Source organism: Chiloscyllium plagiosum, unplaced genomic scaffold, assembly GCF_037043375.1.
Source record: "Chiloscyllium plagiosum isolate Xiang-an unplaced genomic scaffold, Cpla_swu_hap1 HiC_scaffold_18, whole genome shotgun sequence".
Classification (NCBI taxonomy): Eukaryota; Metazoa; Chordata; class Chondrichthyes; order Orectolobiformes; family Hemiscylliidae; genus Chiloscyllium; species Chiloscyllium plagiosum.
In genome coordinates this window covers 50,476,261-50,496,530 of record NW_028270156.1, presented here as the reverse complement: position 1 = coordinate 50,496,530, position 20,270 = coordinate 50,476,261, and the positions used below count along the sequence as shown (strand labels likewise).

At 41.0% G+C, this 20,270-nt stretch overlaps 1 protein-coding gene across 3 annotated transcripts in view; it reads right to left on the bottom strand.

The window, feature by feature from the left end:
* The window catches only part of saxo4 (stabilizer of axonemal microtubules 4), a 151,348-nt gene that overhangs the window by 78,746 nt on the left and 52,332 nt on the right, over positions 1–20,270 (bottom strand). For all 3 annotated transcript variants that reach the window (XM_043705996.2, XM_043705995.2, XM_087996611.1), the window contains 4 exons: positions 20,048–20,111; positions 12,605–12,717; positions 6,199–6,270; positions 1,009–1,095 (listed from right to left, as the gene is read on the bottom strand). In XM_043705996.2, the coding sequence (XP_043561931.2) occupies positions 1,009–1,095; positions 6,199–6,270; positions 12,605–12,717; positions 20,048–20,111 (336 nt within the window). The remainder of the gene's footprint in view (positions 1–1,008; positions 1,096–6,198; positions 6,271–12,604; positions 12,718–20,047; positions 20,112–20,270) is intronic.

Here is a 20,270-nt window from a genome sequence, read left to right as displayed (position 1 = left end):
AAAATATGAACTGTTCCTTATTGGCAGCCTATTCAATTATTAATGAAATTGTACAGTATTCATTAGTGCTGTATTAAGTAGTAAGGCTGCAGATATATAAGTATGGTGCTGCAATTCACATAGTCAGTGCTGTTGATGATCTCCAAAAATAAAATCAGCAGAGCCTCAACTGAACTGCAACCTTAAGCACAATGGCAGGTTAAAAATAGGTGAAAAGGGGATGGTGCTGAAAGCATATGGCGAACAGGAAGGTATTTTGTATCAGGTAGCCAGAGTGATAGTATTACAGCTTTATTTTCAGCTGTGGCCAGTACATCCAACACCTAACTATTATTTATTTATTCCATGTAAGATAATTAAATAGCAAAGAGAAAAACAGCTGTGAAGCAGAATAACTCAAAGGGCCCAAAAGGGTACATGCTACCTTTGGGCAGCACGGTGGCACAGTGGTTAGCACTGCTGCCTCACAGCACCAGAGACCCAGGTTCAATTCCTAACTCAGGTGACTGACTGTGTGGAGTTTGCACGTTCTCCCTGGGTTTGTTCCGGTTTCCTCCCACAGTCGAAAGATGTGCAGGTCAGGTGAATTGGCCGTGCTAAATTGCCCGTAGTGTTAGGTAAAGGGGTAAATGTATGGGTGGGTTGTACGTTGGTGTGGACTTGTTGGGCCGAAGGGCCTGTTTCCACACTGTAAGTAATCTAATCTAACATGTAAGCTTTATTCTACTGAACTATGCATTATTGTGTCTAACAGTTCTGTAGCCCAGAATATCATTGCACTTTCTCTCACTTTTCCTTTAGTTAAATCTTTAATTTCCTGAAGGCAATAGCAGTTATTGGATGTCTTCTGGAACGTCATCTGGCATCTTGTCAAAATTGTTCATTCATCATGTACAGCCCAAACAATGTTTGCAACAAGATATACTATCAGGAAAATATGATTGCTCTAGGCTAGCCTACCAATTTGTGAAATATAACTCTATATCATTTGATGGAAAAAGTACTTACTGCGGTATCCAGTGATAATCCAACTCGATGAGTGAAACCAGTGCTTCTGTCAGCCTTATTTGCCACGGCAGGCAAAAATTCATCTCCCTGCATATCAATCACAATTTTTTTAATTTAAATTTTCATATCAAAGATTTCTAATCCTAAGAGGGAAAAAAATCAACAGGGCAGCTGACTAGGACTGTGTATGTGACAATGGGAGATGCAATTTCTATGACAACATATAATTTGCAAAGATAATAGTGTTTTATGTATGACCATACTTGACCAACAAATTGCACAGTGGCATGCCAAGAAAGTCTATTCAACAAATTTGGTAAGTTGTGGTCTAATATCATTAAAATAACCTGAAAGTTGCTAGAACATTGTAAAAAGCTTTAACGTTATTCAGAGACAGAAACTGCCATCCACTCATTCTAGTCAAAAGTAAACCTAGTGTTTGACTTCAAATAACCTCATGCAAGCCATTTAAATAAACAAGAAAATGCTATAAAAGAGAAACCACCACTATAATGTCAAGGGAAAACTAGGATTGGCAATAAATGTGCCCAATTGTCAGCATCAACCACTCTCCAAGAACAAATAACAACAAAGAGCTTTTGTGGCATAACAACTCCAATTAAAACAGTTAACAGTGAAGGACATGTTTAAATGAGATACCAAAGATGCATGAAGTTTGCAAAAGCATTTGAAGACATGAATATTTCCATATTTTCAACTAAAACTAATTAATTGAGGGAAAACAGTATTTTACTTTTGGTGGAGTGTTAAACCAATGGAGAGTAAAACTTGCCTGAAAATAGTCCAATCAGAATAAGGGGTTATTCATTACCACTGAATAATCGATGGACAGATCCTCCAGGCATTAATCTTGGATTTTCTATGGACATGGCTGCACATAAAATTGTTACTGTATTTCAATGCAAAGTAATTCCTTGTGGGTGAAGCATTTGAAGTCATTTCTGTTATGTTATCAAATAAATATGCATCTGCACACATAAGTACCTCAACCTTCAAATAAGAAGCACTTTCAACTTAATTGCCTTATGCTCCTAAATATAATGAAGGCCATTATTTATAAAAGTTACAACAGATCTCTGTAACTTTTTGTTATTCTGTTTTATATTTCAGAAATACTTTGTAGCCCCATCCGTTTTGTTAAACTAGGTTTAGCACTCGCTTAGGATTTCCATGTCCCTCACTTCAGGAGAGTCAACCAAAATTAAAATCTATTAATCCTGTAACACCAACCAATTTGTTTTTAAAAAACAGCTTTATCAGGTCCATATGGCTACTAATGCTTCCTTTTTAATAACCGCGTGCCCCTTCTTTGTGTTTGTCAAGTATCTAAAGTAAAGTGGACTTTTTTTTATCTGACAGTAGTTCTTTCAAATACACATATCTTCTTTAGAGTGAGATCTATCTGTTTGACTTTTAATACCTCCTAGACTCAATGGTTGTGTTCTCATTTAGCAATACCATGAATGAGCACATAGTACATGTTGCAGAATGGTTTCTTCCCTGCTGTCAAGGATGTTGGAATTGAGCTCTGAAAGATCTTTGGTGCTGAGGATATGCTGAAGTAATAGTTGATTAAAACATTTTAATTGGGATCTTTCTTTTCTCCTAGTAAACATACAGCTCTAATTCCTTCATTTTCAGTTTATATCATTTTCTATAATTGTTGGGAACCTGTTCCACCTTGAAATTGAGTTTTGGATCTACAGAACTGTATAAAACTTACTTTCTTGTCACAGAGAAAGCATTTGGCTCCTTGGCTGGTCATTCCACTCTGTGGTGAACGTTTCTTGCTGCCTCGTCACAAGCACATCAAAATGGCTGAAACTATTTTTCCTGATCTTTCAATAACCTAGTTTTATCAAGATTTTCTTTGTTGGGCCAGAATCTCCCCAAAGTTCATCCTGATTCTGCTTCTGTAGATTTACCTGCCACAACCCATGCAAAAGTTAAGTCGTCTTTAGTTTGCAAAACATCTGGTAGCACTTCATTGAGTACTAATTAAATCATATAGCCAGTCTTTTAAGCTCATATAGCCAGAACTATTTATTATTCAGTAGAAATTACTTAGAATAGAATTGGGGATTATCAAATCCTTCTTGTGACCGAAATAGGAACAATGTAATAGGACTCTGGCAATGTCATGGATTCCTGGGTATGCCTAACTCCTTGCTTTGCCATGACATCATCTGTTATCAGCTTAATGGCACACAGAAGACATAGTGCTTTTTTTTTTGCTTTAATTGCCCTGGGAACCTGAAAGCACTTTCATAGCTTCCACTTCCATAGCTCCTATTGTGTGGGTCATCCATATTAGTGAATGACAGGAGAAACGGTAGTGAATGTTGAATTGATGCAGACATCCTTACCATCCAATCAAAGTATACCTTTCTTTTGCTTCCTTCTTGGTTTCAAAGTTGAGCTTAAGCTTTTAAATCATCGGTCTTAGGTTTTCACCTGTGGGCTTCAAACTCACAACATCCTTATTTCAAACTTCTGCTGTCATGTTTTGCATCTTCATATTCTCTGTGTGTTATGGCTGAACTAGGTTCTTTTCACTCTGTGACAGAGGTTATTGTAAAATATTCTTTAAACACTTTATTTACAGCTGATACAACCAAAGCCTTATGGTAGTCCACATGTCAACTGCATTCTCTATGACTGTCTTTTTGTCTAGACCCTTTGTTTACATTGTCAATTACTCAGTCTCTTCAACTTGAATATTAACACACACCTCTATAGCACAGCTTTGAAGCAATAGTGGAAGGGAAACAATGTGAGACATGAGCTAGTCCTATTTTAATTTTTCAGAATAATCAATCAACATTGACAGAGATCATGTGATACAATCTTCAGTGTGATTGTTACTTAATTAGGATTGGTGCAGAGAACATAACGAGCTGCTGGATTGAGCATGTCTCTCCATCTCTCTTTTCTCATCATTTCATCTAAGTTCTGAACTCTGATACTTTGAAAACAATTTCTATATCCCTACAACTGACAGAGAGTTTCAACTAATAGCCTTTCGGTTTTCTACAGTACTGATTCCAGGAGAAAAAGCCTATATACAGACCACAGTGAAAACCACAATCAGATCAGAGACAAATCAGTGAGCTGCATCTTTCTGGGCCACGTTTAATCTGGGAATCCATCTTGACTTGTGCTTGCATTCATTCATGAGAAATAAGGAGGTATTTGTACCTTTTAGTAACTTGTTTTTTAACCTGGGTGGGTTTTAGCATAATAGAGCTCACCTAAATCATGTTTCATTCAAGAATACTTTATCTGGCTTAATTCTTTCAAACTGCACACAGCCAAGAACGTACTGAACTGGCAACACAACATCATTATTTTTATTTAAATTAACACCTATTAGGGTTAAATAAGGACTAAGAAACAATCGACCCATTCTCATCTGGTCCTAACAGTATTATCTATTACTCCTCCAAAACTGAGAAAGGCTACAACACTCATTGTCTGGATTTTCCAATTGTCAGGTCGTTGTTATTTCAGCCTAGGTCAGAGTGACTTATGGGGAACTGAAAGAAAGGCCGATACATCAGATTCCATAGGAATTGTTCAGGAAATCCCACTGAGCAATTCCCCCACACCTGAAACCTTCCAAAGGTCACAATTTAAATTGGAGATTTCAGAAGATTCTGCAATAATTAAGTAAAATATTTATTCCAGAAATACTAAACTATTAAATGCATAACCTAACTCGAGTAACTATTAACCTGGCTCCATATTAACTTTAGATACCACCCACTTGCCCCCATGGCACCTATACCCCTCAGAACTTGAGCCAATGCCACTTTCATGCCACAGATTCAACCTGACTCCACCAATGGACCCGTCACATCCCAACCATTGGGCCTGACCTTACTCCCTGCAGGCAAACCCAACCTGACTCCATCCCTGCCTCAAACATCACCCAACACCTCCCCTTGTGCCACCATTGGACACAAACTCACATGACCTGACACCCACCCTGTGTATACCCTACATTAGATCCAATTTCTCCCACCATCCAGTACTACCCTAATCAATTAATCACTTACCTTGCCCCCTTACAACCTGAAATTCTAACCACTTGGTATCCTATCCCGGTCCTACTTGGTATTCTATGTATCTGGTATCCCATCTGCTACTTAGCTAGCACTCTACCCAGTTGGCATCCTGAATACCAGGAAACCTACTCCCTACGCATTTGACAGCCAGTCCCAGGCACCCTAACCCCTACCCACATGGGTTCCTAACCTTGGCACCATACTCTCTGGTCCTAATAGGAACACTGGCATTCTACCCTCCTGGCACCCTCTATACCAGGCACCACACGTACCAGCTTTCCCTCTTCAGACCCAACCTGATACCACCACCGATGGACCTGTCAACTCCCAACCAACAGACCTGGCCTGACTCCTGAACTGCGAACCAAGCCTGACCCCTTACCAATATCTCACTAACCTTATACATATAACATTTGATAATAGGTATCAAAGTGGCTATCAGAACGTTTATATGTCAGAAGGGGTTGTGATGACGTAAAGGTGCCGGTGTTGGATTGGGTGGACAAAGTCACAAGTCACATAACACCAGATTATAGTCCAACAGGTTTATTTGAAATAACAAGTTTTTGGAGCACTGCTCCTTCATCAGATGAAGTCACTTACCTCACATAGGAGCAGCACTCAAAAGCTTGCGATTTCAAATAAATCTATTGGGCTATAACATGGTGTCATGTGACTTCTGACAAGAGGATGGGGTTTGCCTTCCCTTTAGAGTTTTGTGCTGCGGTAGAATTGTCATAATGGAAGTATGGCTCCACATTTCTGAGGGAGCTCTGAGTGAAATCACATCTCAGAAATGGAAGAGATTGCCACCCCTCTGAAAATTTGATCCAATATTTTAAAACTTAAATAGGTAAGAATTGCCAGGGCCTTTTTCTTTCCTATGAGTTGGCAACTCAGCTCGAGGAGAAAATAAAATTTACAAACTGCAGACAGCCATGAATACGCTGAATGATGTAAGCAAACTGAAACACAGGCATTTTCATCTATAATTTTTTGAATACCAAGTTGGGATACAGGTTGCATATTGAGAAAACTGTTTGTTTTTAATTGCATTTCCTTCACATCTAAAGTGTCCCGCCTTGAGTATGGAGTTACATACATGTAAAGTTCCAGAAGGTAGATAGTCCGATTTTGTTATGGAGATTCCAGTTGGTCGATCTGTGCAATATCCCTAAAAGAAAACAAATTCTATTCAAATGGAACCATAACTGATTATTTTAAAAATCCATGCCATCATATAGACAAAATAAATGTTGCATCAGGAATGCTCATTTCTTTCAATTATAATATATACGAGACAAACCCATTGGCAGAAAACAAACAACCCCAGTCTTGAGAATTGTTCCTGAAAAAACAGTTTTGTGAGAGTTTATTGTCATTTGAGGACAGCACTGGGAGACCGTATTTATCATTCATTACTGAGAACTAATATCAATCTGAAGTACTTTCAAATCAAGGTCAACTTGATTCAATAAGTAGGGATTTTTCTCTCTTTATAAGAAACACAACACGTTAAACTGGAAAGGAACAGGCTGTGACTGTTTATGATAATAGCACACAAGAAAGGACTGAATGGGAAGTTTGTATAATTATATTACAAAGGGCAATGATGGAAATGTTCCCAAGCATATTTTATGTTTATGCTCAAATATTATAATTTTTTTACAGGCAGAATGATATGGAATACAGAGGGACATGGGCAGGGTGTATTTCGTTTGGTTAGTTGAATTCCGGATAACCAAATGCTAGATAACATAGTTTAGCCGAGCATCAGACCTTGCGATCTTGCCGGATAATCTGATATTCGGATAATCGAATGCCAGATAATCGAGGTTCCTCTGTATTGTCATATGAGTAATGGCATTTACTTTATTCTAACTTGGAGAATAGAAAGTAACAGATGTAATGCTGACAGGTTACACTTCACACAGCACCAGGTTGTGTGATTTTTAACTTTGTACATGCCAGTCCAAACCAGCACCTCCAAATCAAGTTTATACCTGCACTTCAATTCGAGGTAAGCTGGACCAGTGATGAGGAGACTGTAACAAATTGGTTGAAGTGTATAACATTTCAATTTTACAGCTATTGTTATTTTAATCAAACCATTTGGCCATGTTCTGCTTCTGGGAAGGTGGGACTTTAACCCAGACCTTCTGACCCAGAGATAGAGACACTGCAAGACCCTTGAGATTACAGCTACATGTTTCTCCATTTGGTGATGGTGTATGTTTGTTTTAAAAGGTTTCAGCTATTTCAATGTAGCCCTAACATTTGGTGGGAAGATAATGTAGATCTATTAAAACTGTGTGGATGAACTGGGACAGGACATTTCAGGTCTTTTATTTCATTTTCTGGGTGGTCACTGGAAGATGAAATCCAATAGTGTGTGTAAAATATGGTACTATGGTTTCTTTTCAAATCCTTGATATCTAAAGCTCTTGATGGCAGCATAAAGAAATACAAACTCTTTCCACAGTTAATCCTGCCCATTTGCATCCTGAAATCCCTGTGAAGTGAAAAGCTGGGCGACAGGAGGAAAATTTCACCTTTTATGTGGTCAATGTGATTCTGTAGGATACTGAGCTGATTGGTAGTGTTGCAGGTCTCCAGAGCATGTCTGTGTTTTCAGATCATCTGTGTAATATGTATTAAAAAGTGAGTAACACACTACTTACGGAATCATGGAAATTTGTAGCATGAAATAAGATCATTCTGTCCATTATGGCTGTGCATAGTCAGTAGGAGCTAAACCTACTTTCCTGCTCATTATCTATGACCTTGTAGGTACTTTAAGTGCCAATCCAAGTACTTCTATAAATGTTTTAGGAGTTTCTGCCTCCACCATCCCTTCAGGCAGTGAATTCCAGATCTCCACCACAGTCTGATGAAAAGTATTCTTCTCTAATCTCTTTTAATCCTACTACCACTATATCTACATCCCCGACTTACAAACCCTCAACCAAAATGAATAGGGCCTTTCTTTCCATTCTGTCTCGATTACTCTACAGTTTTACGCACTTCAATTAGGTCTCCATTCAACCTCTTTTGTTCCAAAGAAAGTCTAAAGTTAGCCTATCCAATCTTTCCTCAAAACTACAATTGTCTATTCTACGCAACGTCCTCATCAATTTCATTTGTACGCTTTCGAATAAAATCATATCCTTCCTATCACTGAGTGACCAGAATTGCGCTAAGAACAACTCCAACATGTAGTTCAAGCATAACCTCACAATAAAACCCTTATTCTCATGTTAACACTTCTGTCCTGGGCATGCTATAAATTTCCAATGAAGCACAACACAAGTTCAAAGAACATCTCATTTTCTTCTTCGGCAGTTTACAGCATGTAGGACTCTATACTGAATCCCACCATTCAGAGTCATACCTCATGACATCAGTCCTCCACTTCTTATTACATCCATCCCCCAATGATTTTGGCTTGTGTATATCTTGTTTACTTTGCTCTCAGCCATTTTGACTCTTCCATATTTCAATTTACAGCCATTTTACACATCTATTTCACTTCCACCCCATTGAATAGCCCTTTTGTCTTTTGCACTGGGAGTCCACATCATTTGACTCCCTGGTTCTCCCCACTTCTGACAAAAGTATAAAGGTAACCATTTTCCAACGCCTTTCAGTTCTGAAGAACAACCATACTAGACTTGAAATCCTAACTCTGTTTCTCTGTCTCCAGATACTGCAGGACCTGCTGAGTTTCTCCAGCATCCTCTGTGTATGTTTCAAATTTCCAGTATCTGCAGCATTTTAGTTTTATTCAAACATAACATTCCTGTTCATATTCTGTCTCAGTGAATAAAACCAAATGTTTCATATACCTCAAATAAAAGCAAAGTACTGTGAGTATATGAGATCTGTAATAAAAACAGAATATGCTAGGGAAACTCAGCAGCATCTGTGGAGAGAGAAACAAAGTTAACATTTCAAGTCTAATGTGACTTCTTTGAAAGGAGAGTCATATTGGACTCGAAACTTAATTCTATTTCTCTGCCTATAGATGCTGCCAGATCTGCTGAGGTTCTCCAATATTTATTGTGTTTCTTTATACCTTCTTGACCACTTGACCTACCTGTTCACTTTGGACATGCACCACAAGATCCTTCTGTGTCTCTGCATTTCTCAGTGTCTTGCCACTTAATTGTATATCAGATCTTGTTAGCCTTCCCCCAGGGTCGTATCTCCAGGCTGGACTCCATTTGCTTTTGCTCTGTCCAGCTGATAGAGCACAATGATACCTTTCCCACAAAGTATTATTTCTGTTTTCAACCACATGACCAGTTTTGTGTGTTGTTTGCAAATTGCTTAATCATATCCATTAGATTCATGTCCAACCAAGCAGTCTTAAGATACATCACTCAGAGTATACATAATCCCAAGAATTTCAGGGGTTCAACAAGGTGGCTCACTGCCCCTTCCTCAAAGGCAATTACAAAATAGGCAATACATTCTAGTGGGCCTAGTTAATGATGCCCACATCTCATATATGACTGAATAAAAATAAAATTGACACTTGCCACAAAATGTAAGTGACCTACTACTATGCCATGTGGAACTCTACAGGCAACAACAGATACAAAGATCCAAACTGATCAAAATTCTTTGTTTCTCATGACTGAGCCACTTGTGGATCAAACCTGCTGTTTTCCTTGGACCCTATGGGGCTTTCACTTTTGAGATCCATCTGCTTTGTGGAACCGTATCAAAAGCCTTGCTATAATCCAGATGGACTACATCAATTACACTACTCTCTTTAATACTCCGTATTACCTCCTCAAATTCTGGTCAGTCTCAACCAAGTCTTACTGTTTGCATTTATCTGTGTTCTGTACTTTAAACAAAGGGAAAGGGCTGTCTGAAACGTTTTACTTCAAGCACTACCCACTCTACAGCATAGATTAGAATAAAACTAAGGCTCTTTCTCATCTGCACCAAAATGTGCTGGCTACATTAACCTCTTATCAAACTGGTTCAATATGATTTATTTCCCCCCTTCATTTCTCTATCATTTGCTCTGAATGAGATTGCTAATTTGTGTCAAATGTTGATGACCTGACCCCCAAAGGATTACTAAACCTTTGGCAGGGCATTACATTATTTTCCACAACTTGTCCACGAATTATCACCTCTCTGAAAGAAAGAAAGGGATTATTTCTCTGCAGCATTTCTCATCCTCAGGGTAACTAAATGCCCTTTATAGGTAGTAACCGCATTACCTTCTTGTTGATTCTTAACTCATAGCTATTCTTCATGTGCTAGCAGTGAAAAGACAGCCTTGATTGACTTTACCTTATCTCTTTACAATCCCCGTGTGAGAATTACATAGATTAAGAATTCAATTTATAGAATAATGGGGATGAACTCTTATCTGAAAGCTATAGGTGCCAACATACTATATCAGGGAACTATTACTCGATGTCACTACTAGTATTATCAGTGCAGCACTGTACTTTAACATTATGCAGTATGTTTCTTTTCTAGTGCTCTTGTCAGCTCAAACTTCTCTCATCTTTAGCACCACCAGTGTCTAGAGGAATCATTATTAGAAAATTCTGGCCAGAAAATTTCAGGAATGATTCATCTATTGGGAAGAACAGATGTGTCTACCATTAAATATACACAAGGAAGCACAAAATTTGAAGACAATAATTTGAGTTTGTATAATACCAGCAAGGTAAAAATATATCCAAACCCTTCAGAACGGCATGTTCAGATAAATGAGCATCAAGCCAAACAAGAAAAAACTTGATTGGGAGATATTAGGAGTGATGTCGAAAAGTGTGGCACTAGAGAAAGCACAGCAGGATAGGCAGCATCTGAGGAGCAGGAGAATCGACGGTTCAGACATAAGCCCTTCATCATGAATGTTGGGGGGATGGGGAAGTGGCAGTGGGAAGGGGGCTGAGAGATAACTAGGTCTGGGGAAGGTAGCTGGGAAGAGGATAGGAAGATGCAGGTGGTGTTTGATGGTGATAGGTTAAAGCAGAGTGTGGAATGCATAGATGGGAAGGAAGATGGGCACGTAGCACAGTTCAAGACAGTAGTGCCGAGTTGGAGGGTTGGATCTGCGATGATGTGGGGGAGGAGAGATGAGGAAACTGATGACATCGACGTTGATGTTGTGTGGTTGGAGGGTCCCAAGGAGGAAGCTGAGATGTTCTTCCTCCAGGCATTGGGTAGCTAGGATTTGGCAGTGCAGGAGGCCCAGTCGGAGTGGGAGAGGGAGTTGAAACAGTTGGTCACAGGGCGATGGGATTGTTTGATGCGTGTGTCCCAGAGATGTTCTCTGAACTCTCCATGAGTTGGTATCTTGTCTCCACTAATGTAGAGGAGACCACATCGGAAGCAATGGACACAGTAGATGAGGTGTTTGGATGTTCAGGAAAATCTCTGGCAAATATGGAAGGATCCTTTGGGACTTTGGATGAAGGTGAGGGGGGAGGTGTGGGTGCTGGCTTTACACCTCTTGCAGTCACAAGGGAAGATGCCGGGAGTGGAGGGTGGGATGGAGGGGGGCTTTAGATCTAATGTGGATGGAATGTTCTCTGCAGAATGTACTTGGGGTGGGGAGGGAAATATATTTTTAGTAGTGGGGTCTGACTGTAGGTGGAAGAAATGGTGGAGGTTGATGTGCTGTATCCAGAGGTTGGTGGGGTGGAAGGTGAGGACCGGGAGTTCTATCCTTGTTGCAGTTGGAGGGATGGGGTTCAAGGGCAGAGGTGCAGGAAGTAGAGGAGATGCACTGGAGAGCATTGTTGATCATGTGGGAGGGTAAATTGCGGTTTTTGAAGTAGGAGGCCATCTTGGATGTTCTGGAGTAGAACTGATCCTCCTGGGAACAGATACGGCAAAAGTGGAGGAATTGGGAGTAAGGGATAGCGTAGTTACGGGGGGTGGGAGGTGGGTGGGAAGAAGTGTAGTCCAAGTAACGGTAGGAGTCAGTTGGGTTGGTCGCTGGAAATGGAGATGGAGGGGTCCAGGAAGGGGAAGGAGGTGTCCAAGAAGTCAGGGTAGAAGGTGTTTGTGAAATTGATGAACTATTCAACCTCCTCATGGGAGCAGTGAATTTTAAGGACGATCTTAAATTGAAGGGATTGTGAATCACCATAAATGTTACAGTAACTTGACTCCATTGCTCTCTCCCATTCTCCAGTCAAGGGAAACACAGAAATTGCCAGGTAACATTGAAATAATCTCAGAGTGAGTGATAGCAAGCAGGAAGTTCAATGTGCCCTCGCCAGTTGCAACTGAAGGACAGAATTTGTCATTGCACCATTGGATATTATTAAACATTATACATTTCATTCACAATCTGCCAAATATTTCACTGAAATTCTTGTGCCAACTACAGTACGCTTAAACATTGATGCCCCTGGGGCACTCTGTATGGGTTACCTTCAGAAGATATGTAAACAAACACTGGGAAGCTGTGCATGTGTTGCATTTTCTGAAAGCATTGTGAATCATTTCAATGCATAACTCACCGGCAGGTCACCTTGGTATGCTAACGGATGATTGTAAGTGATGGGTTTCAGAGGTGAGCCTTCTGTGAACCCACTGTTCTCCTTTTTCCCCACGGTTTTGTGTTGGGAGAAAACTGTTAATACATTAAATAATGAGTGAAAAGATGTCAGCACCAAAATAATGCAAATGTGTAAAATATAATGCTGCTTCATTCCATGTACATGTTCAGATCACTAAGAATAGATGATGAAATTCATTCTGTCAATCTTGATATATCCATCAGGAACACCTACAATTCCTTTATGAAACAATTAATGATTCATCACTACTTTCCTTGCACATCTTGATTTGAACTGCAGTGCTCAAAAACACAAAGAAGATAACTTCAGAAATGTGTGTTTCACTGGAGAACTCAGTAGAAAATAAGATTTCCAGTCTGAGTGACACACACTCGAATGTGACAGACTTGAACCCCAGTGTGTGCAAATTAACTGATTCTGAGCTGATGCAGCTTGTTGCTGAAATGAGTTGAAGTTTATGCTTCTAGAGGTGATGATCTTGGAGATGGGGAGGTAATTTAATTAGACAGGATGGTGGTATAGCCAAACCCAGACACATTCTTGCCCTCAGAATGCAGTTCTGAGTGTGAAGGTCCATATAGACTTTCCCATTACACTGCCGATTGAGGCACCTAAAATGGCCAATTCAGAATCTACCTGCTGCTGCTGGGAATAACAACCGAGACACACATGGGCCTTTTGCTGTACAGTGGACACAATAGGTCAAATTGTCAGCTATGCGATGGTATCTGCTGGCAGCCACTCTGCCTTGGCTTCCAACTCCCCTGAACCTCTCAATTTATGTCTCTGACCCCTAGATGCACCCCTCTGCTCACCAATTCCACCCCCCCACCAAAACAAATAATGCCACTGGCTTCGCTAGCACATTAAGAAGGGGCAAGGACTGTAGGTCATCGAGTAAAAGCCCTAGCCAACTGACCAATATCTGAACAAAGGGGTCTTTAGCTCTGACATTGTCTGTCTGTCTGGCTGTCTATAAGACCATAAGAGATAGGAGTGGAAGTAAGGCCATTCGGCCCATGAAGTCCACTCCGCCACTTAATCATGGCCGATGGGCATTTCAACTCCACTGACCTGCATTCTCCCCGTAGCCCTTAATTCCTTGTGACATCAATAATTTATCAATCTCTGCCTTGAAGACATTTAGCGTCCCGGCCTCCACTGCACTCCACGGCAATGAATTCCACAGGCCCACCACTCTCTGGCTGAAGAAATATCTCCGCATTTCTGTTCTGAATTTACCCCCTCTAATTTTAAGACTGTGCCCAAGGCTCCTAGTCTCCCCGCCTAACGGAAACAATTTCTTAGCGTACACCCTTTTCAAGCCATGTATCATCTTGTAAGTTTCTATTAGATCTCCCCTTAACCTTCTAAACTCCAATGAGTACAATCCCAGGATCCTCAGCTGTTCCTCGTATGTTAGACCTACCATTTCAGGGATCATCTGTGTGAATCTCCGCTGGACACGCTCCAGTGCCAGTATGTCCTTCCTGAGCTGTGGGTACCAAAACTGGACACAGTACTCCAAATGGGGCCTAACCAGAGCTTTATAAAGTCTCAGTAACACATCGCTGCTTTTATATTCCAACCCTCTTGAGATAATTGACAACATTGCATTCGCTTTCTTAATCACGGATTCAACCTGCATGTTTACCTTTAGAGAATCCTCGACTAGCACTCCCAGATCCCTTTGTACTTTGGCTTTATGAATTTTCTCACCGTTTAGAAAGTAGTCCATGCTTGCATTCTTTTTTCCAAAGTGCAAGACCTCGCATTTGCTCACATTGAACTTCATCAGCCATTTCCTTGACCACTCTCCCAAACTGTCTAGATCCTTCTGCAACCTCCCTACTTCCTCAGTACTACCTGCCTGTCCACCTAACTTTGTATCATCAGCAAACCTCACTAGAATGCCCCCAGTCCCTTCATCCAGATCATTAATATATAACGTGAACAGCTGCGGCCCCAACACTGAACCCTGCGGGACACCGCTTGTCACTGACTGCCATTCCGAAAACGAACCTCTTATCCCAACTCTCTGCCTTCTGTCAGACAGCCAATCCTCAATCCATGCCGGTAGCTCACCTCGAACACCATGGGCCCTCACCTTACTCAGCAGCCTCCTGTGTGGCACCTTATCAAAGGCCTTTTGGAAGTCTAGATAGACCACATCCACTGGGTTTCCCTGGTCTAACCTACTTGTCACCTCTTCAAAGAATTCCAACAGGTTTGTCAGGCATGACCTCCCCTGCCTAAATCAATGTTGACTTGTTCTAATCCGACCCTGCTCTTCCAAGAATTTAGAAACCTCATCCTTAATGATGGATTCTAGAACTTTACCAACCGAGGTTAGGCTAATTGGCCTATAATTTTCCATTTTTTGTCTTGATCCTTTCTCGAACAATGGGGTTACAACAGCGATCTTCCAATCATCCGGGACTTTCCCTGACTCCAGTGACTTTTGAAAGGTCTCAACCAACGCCTCAGCTATTTCCTCAGCCACCTCCCTCAGAACTCTAGGATGTAGCCCATCGGGGCCAGGAGATTTGTCAATTTTAAGACCTTTTAGCTTTTCTAGCATTATCTCTTTTGTAATGGCAACCATATTCAACTCAGCCCCCTGACTCCCTTTAATTGTTGGGATATTACTCATGTCTTCCACTGTGAAGACTGACGCAAAGTACTTATTAAGTTCTCCAGCTATTCCCTTATCTCCCATCACTAGCCTTCCAGCATCAGTTTGAAGTGGCCCAATGTCTACTTTTGCCTGTCATTTGTTTCTTATGTATTGAAAGAAACTTTTACTATCATTTCTAATATTATTGGCTAGCCTACCTTCATATTTGATCCTCTCCTTCCTTATTTCTCTCTTTGTTATCCACTGTTTGTTTTTGTAACCTTCCCAATCTTCTGATTTCCCAGTGCTCTTGGCCACTTTATAGGATCTCTCTTTTTCTTAGATACATTTCCTGACTTCCTTTGTCAGCCATGGCTGTCTAATCCCTCCCCAGATAATCTTTATTTTCTTGGGGATGAACTACTGTACTGTGTCCTCAATTATACCCACAAACTCCTGCCATTTTTGTTCTACTGTCTTCCCCGTTAGGCTCTGCTTCCAGTCGATTTTCGTCAGTTCCTCTCTCATGCCCTCGTAATTACCTTTGTTTAACTGTAACTCCATTACATCCGATTTTGCCTTCTCTCTTTCAAAGTGCAGACTGAACTCTACCATATTATGATCGCTGCTTCCTAAGTGTTCCCTTACTTTAAGATCTTTTATAAAGTCTGGTTCATTACATAGCACTAGGTTCAAAATAGCCTGCTCCCTTGTGGGCTCCATGACAAGCTATTCCAAAAAGCCATCTTGTAAGCATTCCAAGAATTCCCTTTCTTTGGATCCACTGGCAACATTATTTACCCAGTCCACCTGCATATTGAAGTCTCCCATGATCACCGTGACCTTGCCTTTCTGACATGCCTTTTCTATTTCCCGGTACATGTTGCGCCTCTGGTCCTGACCATTGTTAGGAGGTCTGTACATAACTCCCACTATGGTTTTTTTGCCTTTGTGGTTCCTCAATTCCACCCACACAGACTCCACATCATGCGACCCTATGTCATTCAGTGCCATAGATTTAATTTTGTTCTTAACTAACAAGGCAACCCCGCCCCCTCTGCCGACATCCCTGTCTTTTCGATAAGTTGTAAATCCTTGGATGTTTAACTGCCAGTCCTGAGCCCCCTGTAACCATGTCTCTGTGATGCCTATCACATCATAATCATTCACGATGATCTGTGCCATTAGTTCATCTCCTTTGTTACGAATGCTACGAGTATTCAGGTAACGTGCCTTACTGCTAACATTCTTATCATTAGAGATATTGGAAGTCATAAGATGTCCCAAGTTATCCTTCCTTTTTGTTGCATTCCTAATCTACCTCAAGGTTAAATCCACCTGCATACATGCTATCCTCCTGCTTATCTTTCCATTTAACTCCATACTCCCTCTCGCTTTCACTTTCCCTTCACCCCAACTCAGGAGTTTAAAGTCCTACTGACCACCCTATTTATCCTCTTCGCTAGAACATTGGTACCTGATCGGTTCAGTTGGAGACCGTCCCAACGGTACAGATCCCCCCAGTTCCAAAACTGATGCCAATGCCCCATGAAATGGAATCCCTCTTTCCCACACCAATCCCTTAGCCACGTGTTTACTTCCCTAATTTTCTTATCCCTATGCCAATTGGCACGTGGCTTGGGCAGTAATCCGGAGATTATGACCCTTGAGGACCTGTACTTCAATTTCCTTCCTAGTGCTTGATAATCCCCAAACAGGTCCTCCACCCTAGCTTTGCCTATGTTGTTAGTCCCAACGTGGACCACAACAACTGGATCCTCCCCCTCCCACTCCAATATCCTTTCAAGCCGGTCGGAGATGTCCCGCACCCTGGCACCGGGCAGGCAACACACCATGCGAGACTCCCGATCCGGCTTGCATAGGATACTATCTGTCCCCCTAATTATAGAATCCCCTATAACAACTACTTGTCTTTTTGCTCCCCCCTCTTGATTGGCCTTCTGCACCATGGTGCCATGGTCAGCTGGCTCATCCTGTCCAGAGCCCTTTTCCTCATCTGTATAGGGAGCAAGAATCTCATACCTGTTGGACAAGGTCAAGGGCTGAGGCTCCTGCACTCCTGAACTCAAGTCCCCCCTGCCTGCCTCACTTACAGTCACACTCTGATGTCCCTGATCACTAACTGAATGTGAATTACTTAATCTCCCAGGTGTAACTGCCTCCTGAAACAAAGCGTCCAGGTAACTCTCCCCCTCCCGGATGTGCCGCAGTGTTTGAAGCTCAGATTCCAGATCATCAACTCTGAGCCAGAGTTCTTCCAGCAACCAACACTTGCTGCAGATGTGGTCACTGCCACTTACAATGGGATCAGCCAGCTCCCACATCATACAGCTACAGCACATCACCTGCCCAGCCATCTCTGCTTAGTTAATTACTTTATTACTTTGTATAGGTTTGAATTAAAATACTTTCTGATACCTCTCTGCTATCGTCTTTTTCTAAAAACCAATTAATAGATAAACCATAAAAAGTAAACTTTTAACCATTCACCGATAAAGAAATAGAAAATCCTTACCTTAACAAACCAGAGTCCTATTTTTGGTTAGAGGAGGGGGGGGCGGAGGGGGTGGGAGACACAACACGTGTAGTGTCTCGGGTTCAGCCACTGTCCAGATATATTACCGGCAGTCCCCTGGTCGTCACTCCCACTCTTCCTACTTGTTAACTAGGTTAGAGGAGGAGGGTGGGTGGGAGACACTACAGTAGTAGAGTCTCGGTTTTAGCCGCCTTGCTGATATTTATGGTCACTTCCTCCTCTGCTCCCGCTCCTTCTCCACTGCTGCTCACACTTAAAATGGCCGTTGGCATCGAAGGGTGAGTACTTATACTCACTGCTTACCTTCCCGGCTACCCCTCTGGTCCTCATCACTTCCTCCGCTGCTCCCGCTCCTTCTGTGAAAAACACCGCTGCCCGCTACCGGTAAGTAATTTTAATAAAAACTGCCTTACCTTATCTGCAGTCTTCCAAGTTCGTCCTACCTCCGCTGCTGCTCACATTTAAAATCTATCTGTCTGTCTATCTGTCTGTCTGTCTATCTATCTACATTTCTATCTGTCTATCTGTCTGCCCATCTATCTATCTGTCTGTCTGTCTGTCTATCTATCTAGCCATTTGTCTATCTATCTATCTACAAAAGTCAACAAATTTAATCAGGATCAGAGATGGACCTGGGACAACCTTTATCTAAGCCACTAAGCCTTTCATTGTCTTAACCAGCTTTTCCACAGAGGAATTAGAAGAAAGATTATTTGCAAAAGAGAATTGAGTTTTGCATTTATTCAGCTCCACTTTCTTATAAATAGAGTGGTCAAACATAATTTCATACTCGGATAAAAGCTGTCAGAATATAAATGTATTTTACATTGATTTTCCATGACACGTGGTGAAGCTGAATATTTATCTCTGAAAACTTTAATATTGAATTTACATATTGCCTCTACAATAAAGTTGTGTTGCAGTGGAGTTGGTCATTGATCTTACGGTGTAAGTACAGTGTTTGCAAATTTTTTAATGTGGCCCAGAGACCTCATCATTTTTTTTTTTCAAATTACTGAAGTCCATAACAGATTTTTGCTTTGTTTGTTTGCTTCTGGCATACTTTGTGGGAATGATTACCATGATCACAAAATGTAGTAATACCATAAATACGTTTAAAAATATTGTTTTCAGTCAGTCAATTATTTGATTACATTTATTAAGGAACAAAATCTCACATGCTAATAATGATCACACAATCATTCTGGTTTCTGGTCCTGTTTTTCAAGTAATCTCAGTGGGCAGCAGGCATCATGTGATGAATTTATTTTGTTACTTTTCCACAACCAAAACTTGATTCCATCATCATTGCAAACTATCACTTTTTCCAAATTCTTCTACAAATGATGTGGAGGAGTCAGTGTTGGACTGACGTGGACAAAGTTAAAAATCACACAACACCAGGTTATAGTTCAACAGGTTTATTTGGAAGCACTAGCTTTCATAGCACTGGTCCTTCATCAGGTAGCTGTGGAATGGGATGATAAAACACAGAATCTATAGCAGAAGAAATTGCTATAAATTCTGTGTCTTATGATCCCATTCCACAACTAACTGATGAAGAAGCAGCGCTATGAAAGCTAGTGGTTCCAAATAAACCTGTTGGACTATAGCCTGCTGTTGTGTGATTTTAATTTCCTGTACAAAGTTATTGAATATATTAGTTGCCTCCAAAATCCATGCCCATCTTTCCCAGAATCTCAGTCAGGTTCCTGCCCAACACTGTACTGAAAGAGTTGTAGCAAAACTACAAAGGGCATTTTATGTGACTACGGGAAAGGTAAGTTTTCCTTATTCTCTCTTCTTGAACTGTCTTCAGTCTTTGAAATGGGGAATTATATTACGCTCCACTGACGTGCTCCACTGTAATTCAGCTGGGTGAGGCTACACTGGTTGGTTTCCAATCTTATGTATCTCAAGAAAGCCAAAAAAGTATCTCCTCCTGCATTGTTACTTCTGGTGCCCCCCTCCCCCCCCACAAAATCCCATTCTTTACACCCACCCACTGCAAATCCTCATTTGCTTGCTTCCACTCAGCAACGACACCCAAAAACACAGCATCATATTTTATATGTAGGCTGGCAAAGGTCCACTGTCACCCATGTTTTCTCTTTGCACCATTAGCTTTTGCAGCTGTTGCAGATACTAGTAGTGCATCTCTGGGCTTTAAAAAGCAATATGAATATTTCAATACCTTATGATTATATACCTGGCAAATCCAATGGTTTGAGTTTGTATTTAGTACTGTATTCTGTGGACATGTAGCTTGGTCCCTAAAGCAGAAAGAGGAATTGTCATTAGATTTCAAGAACCAATATCCTTCAAATATCTTTAAAAACCAAGTATCTTAAAGAACAAAAGGAGGGTGAGGAACAACCATTTTTTTTTCAATTTTCTATATTTGGATTGTGGACTAAAATGGGAAATGTCCT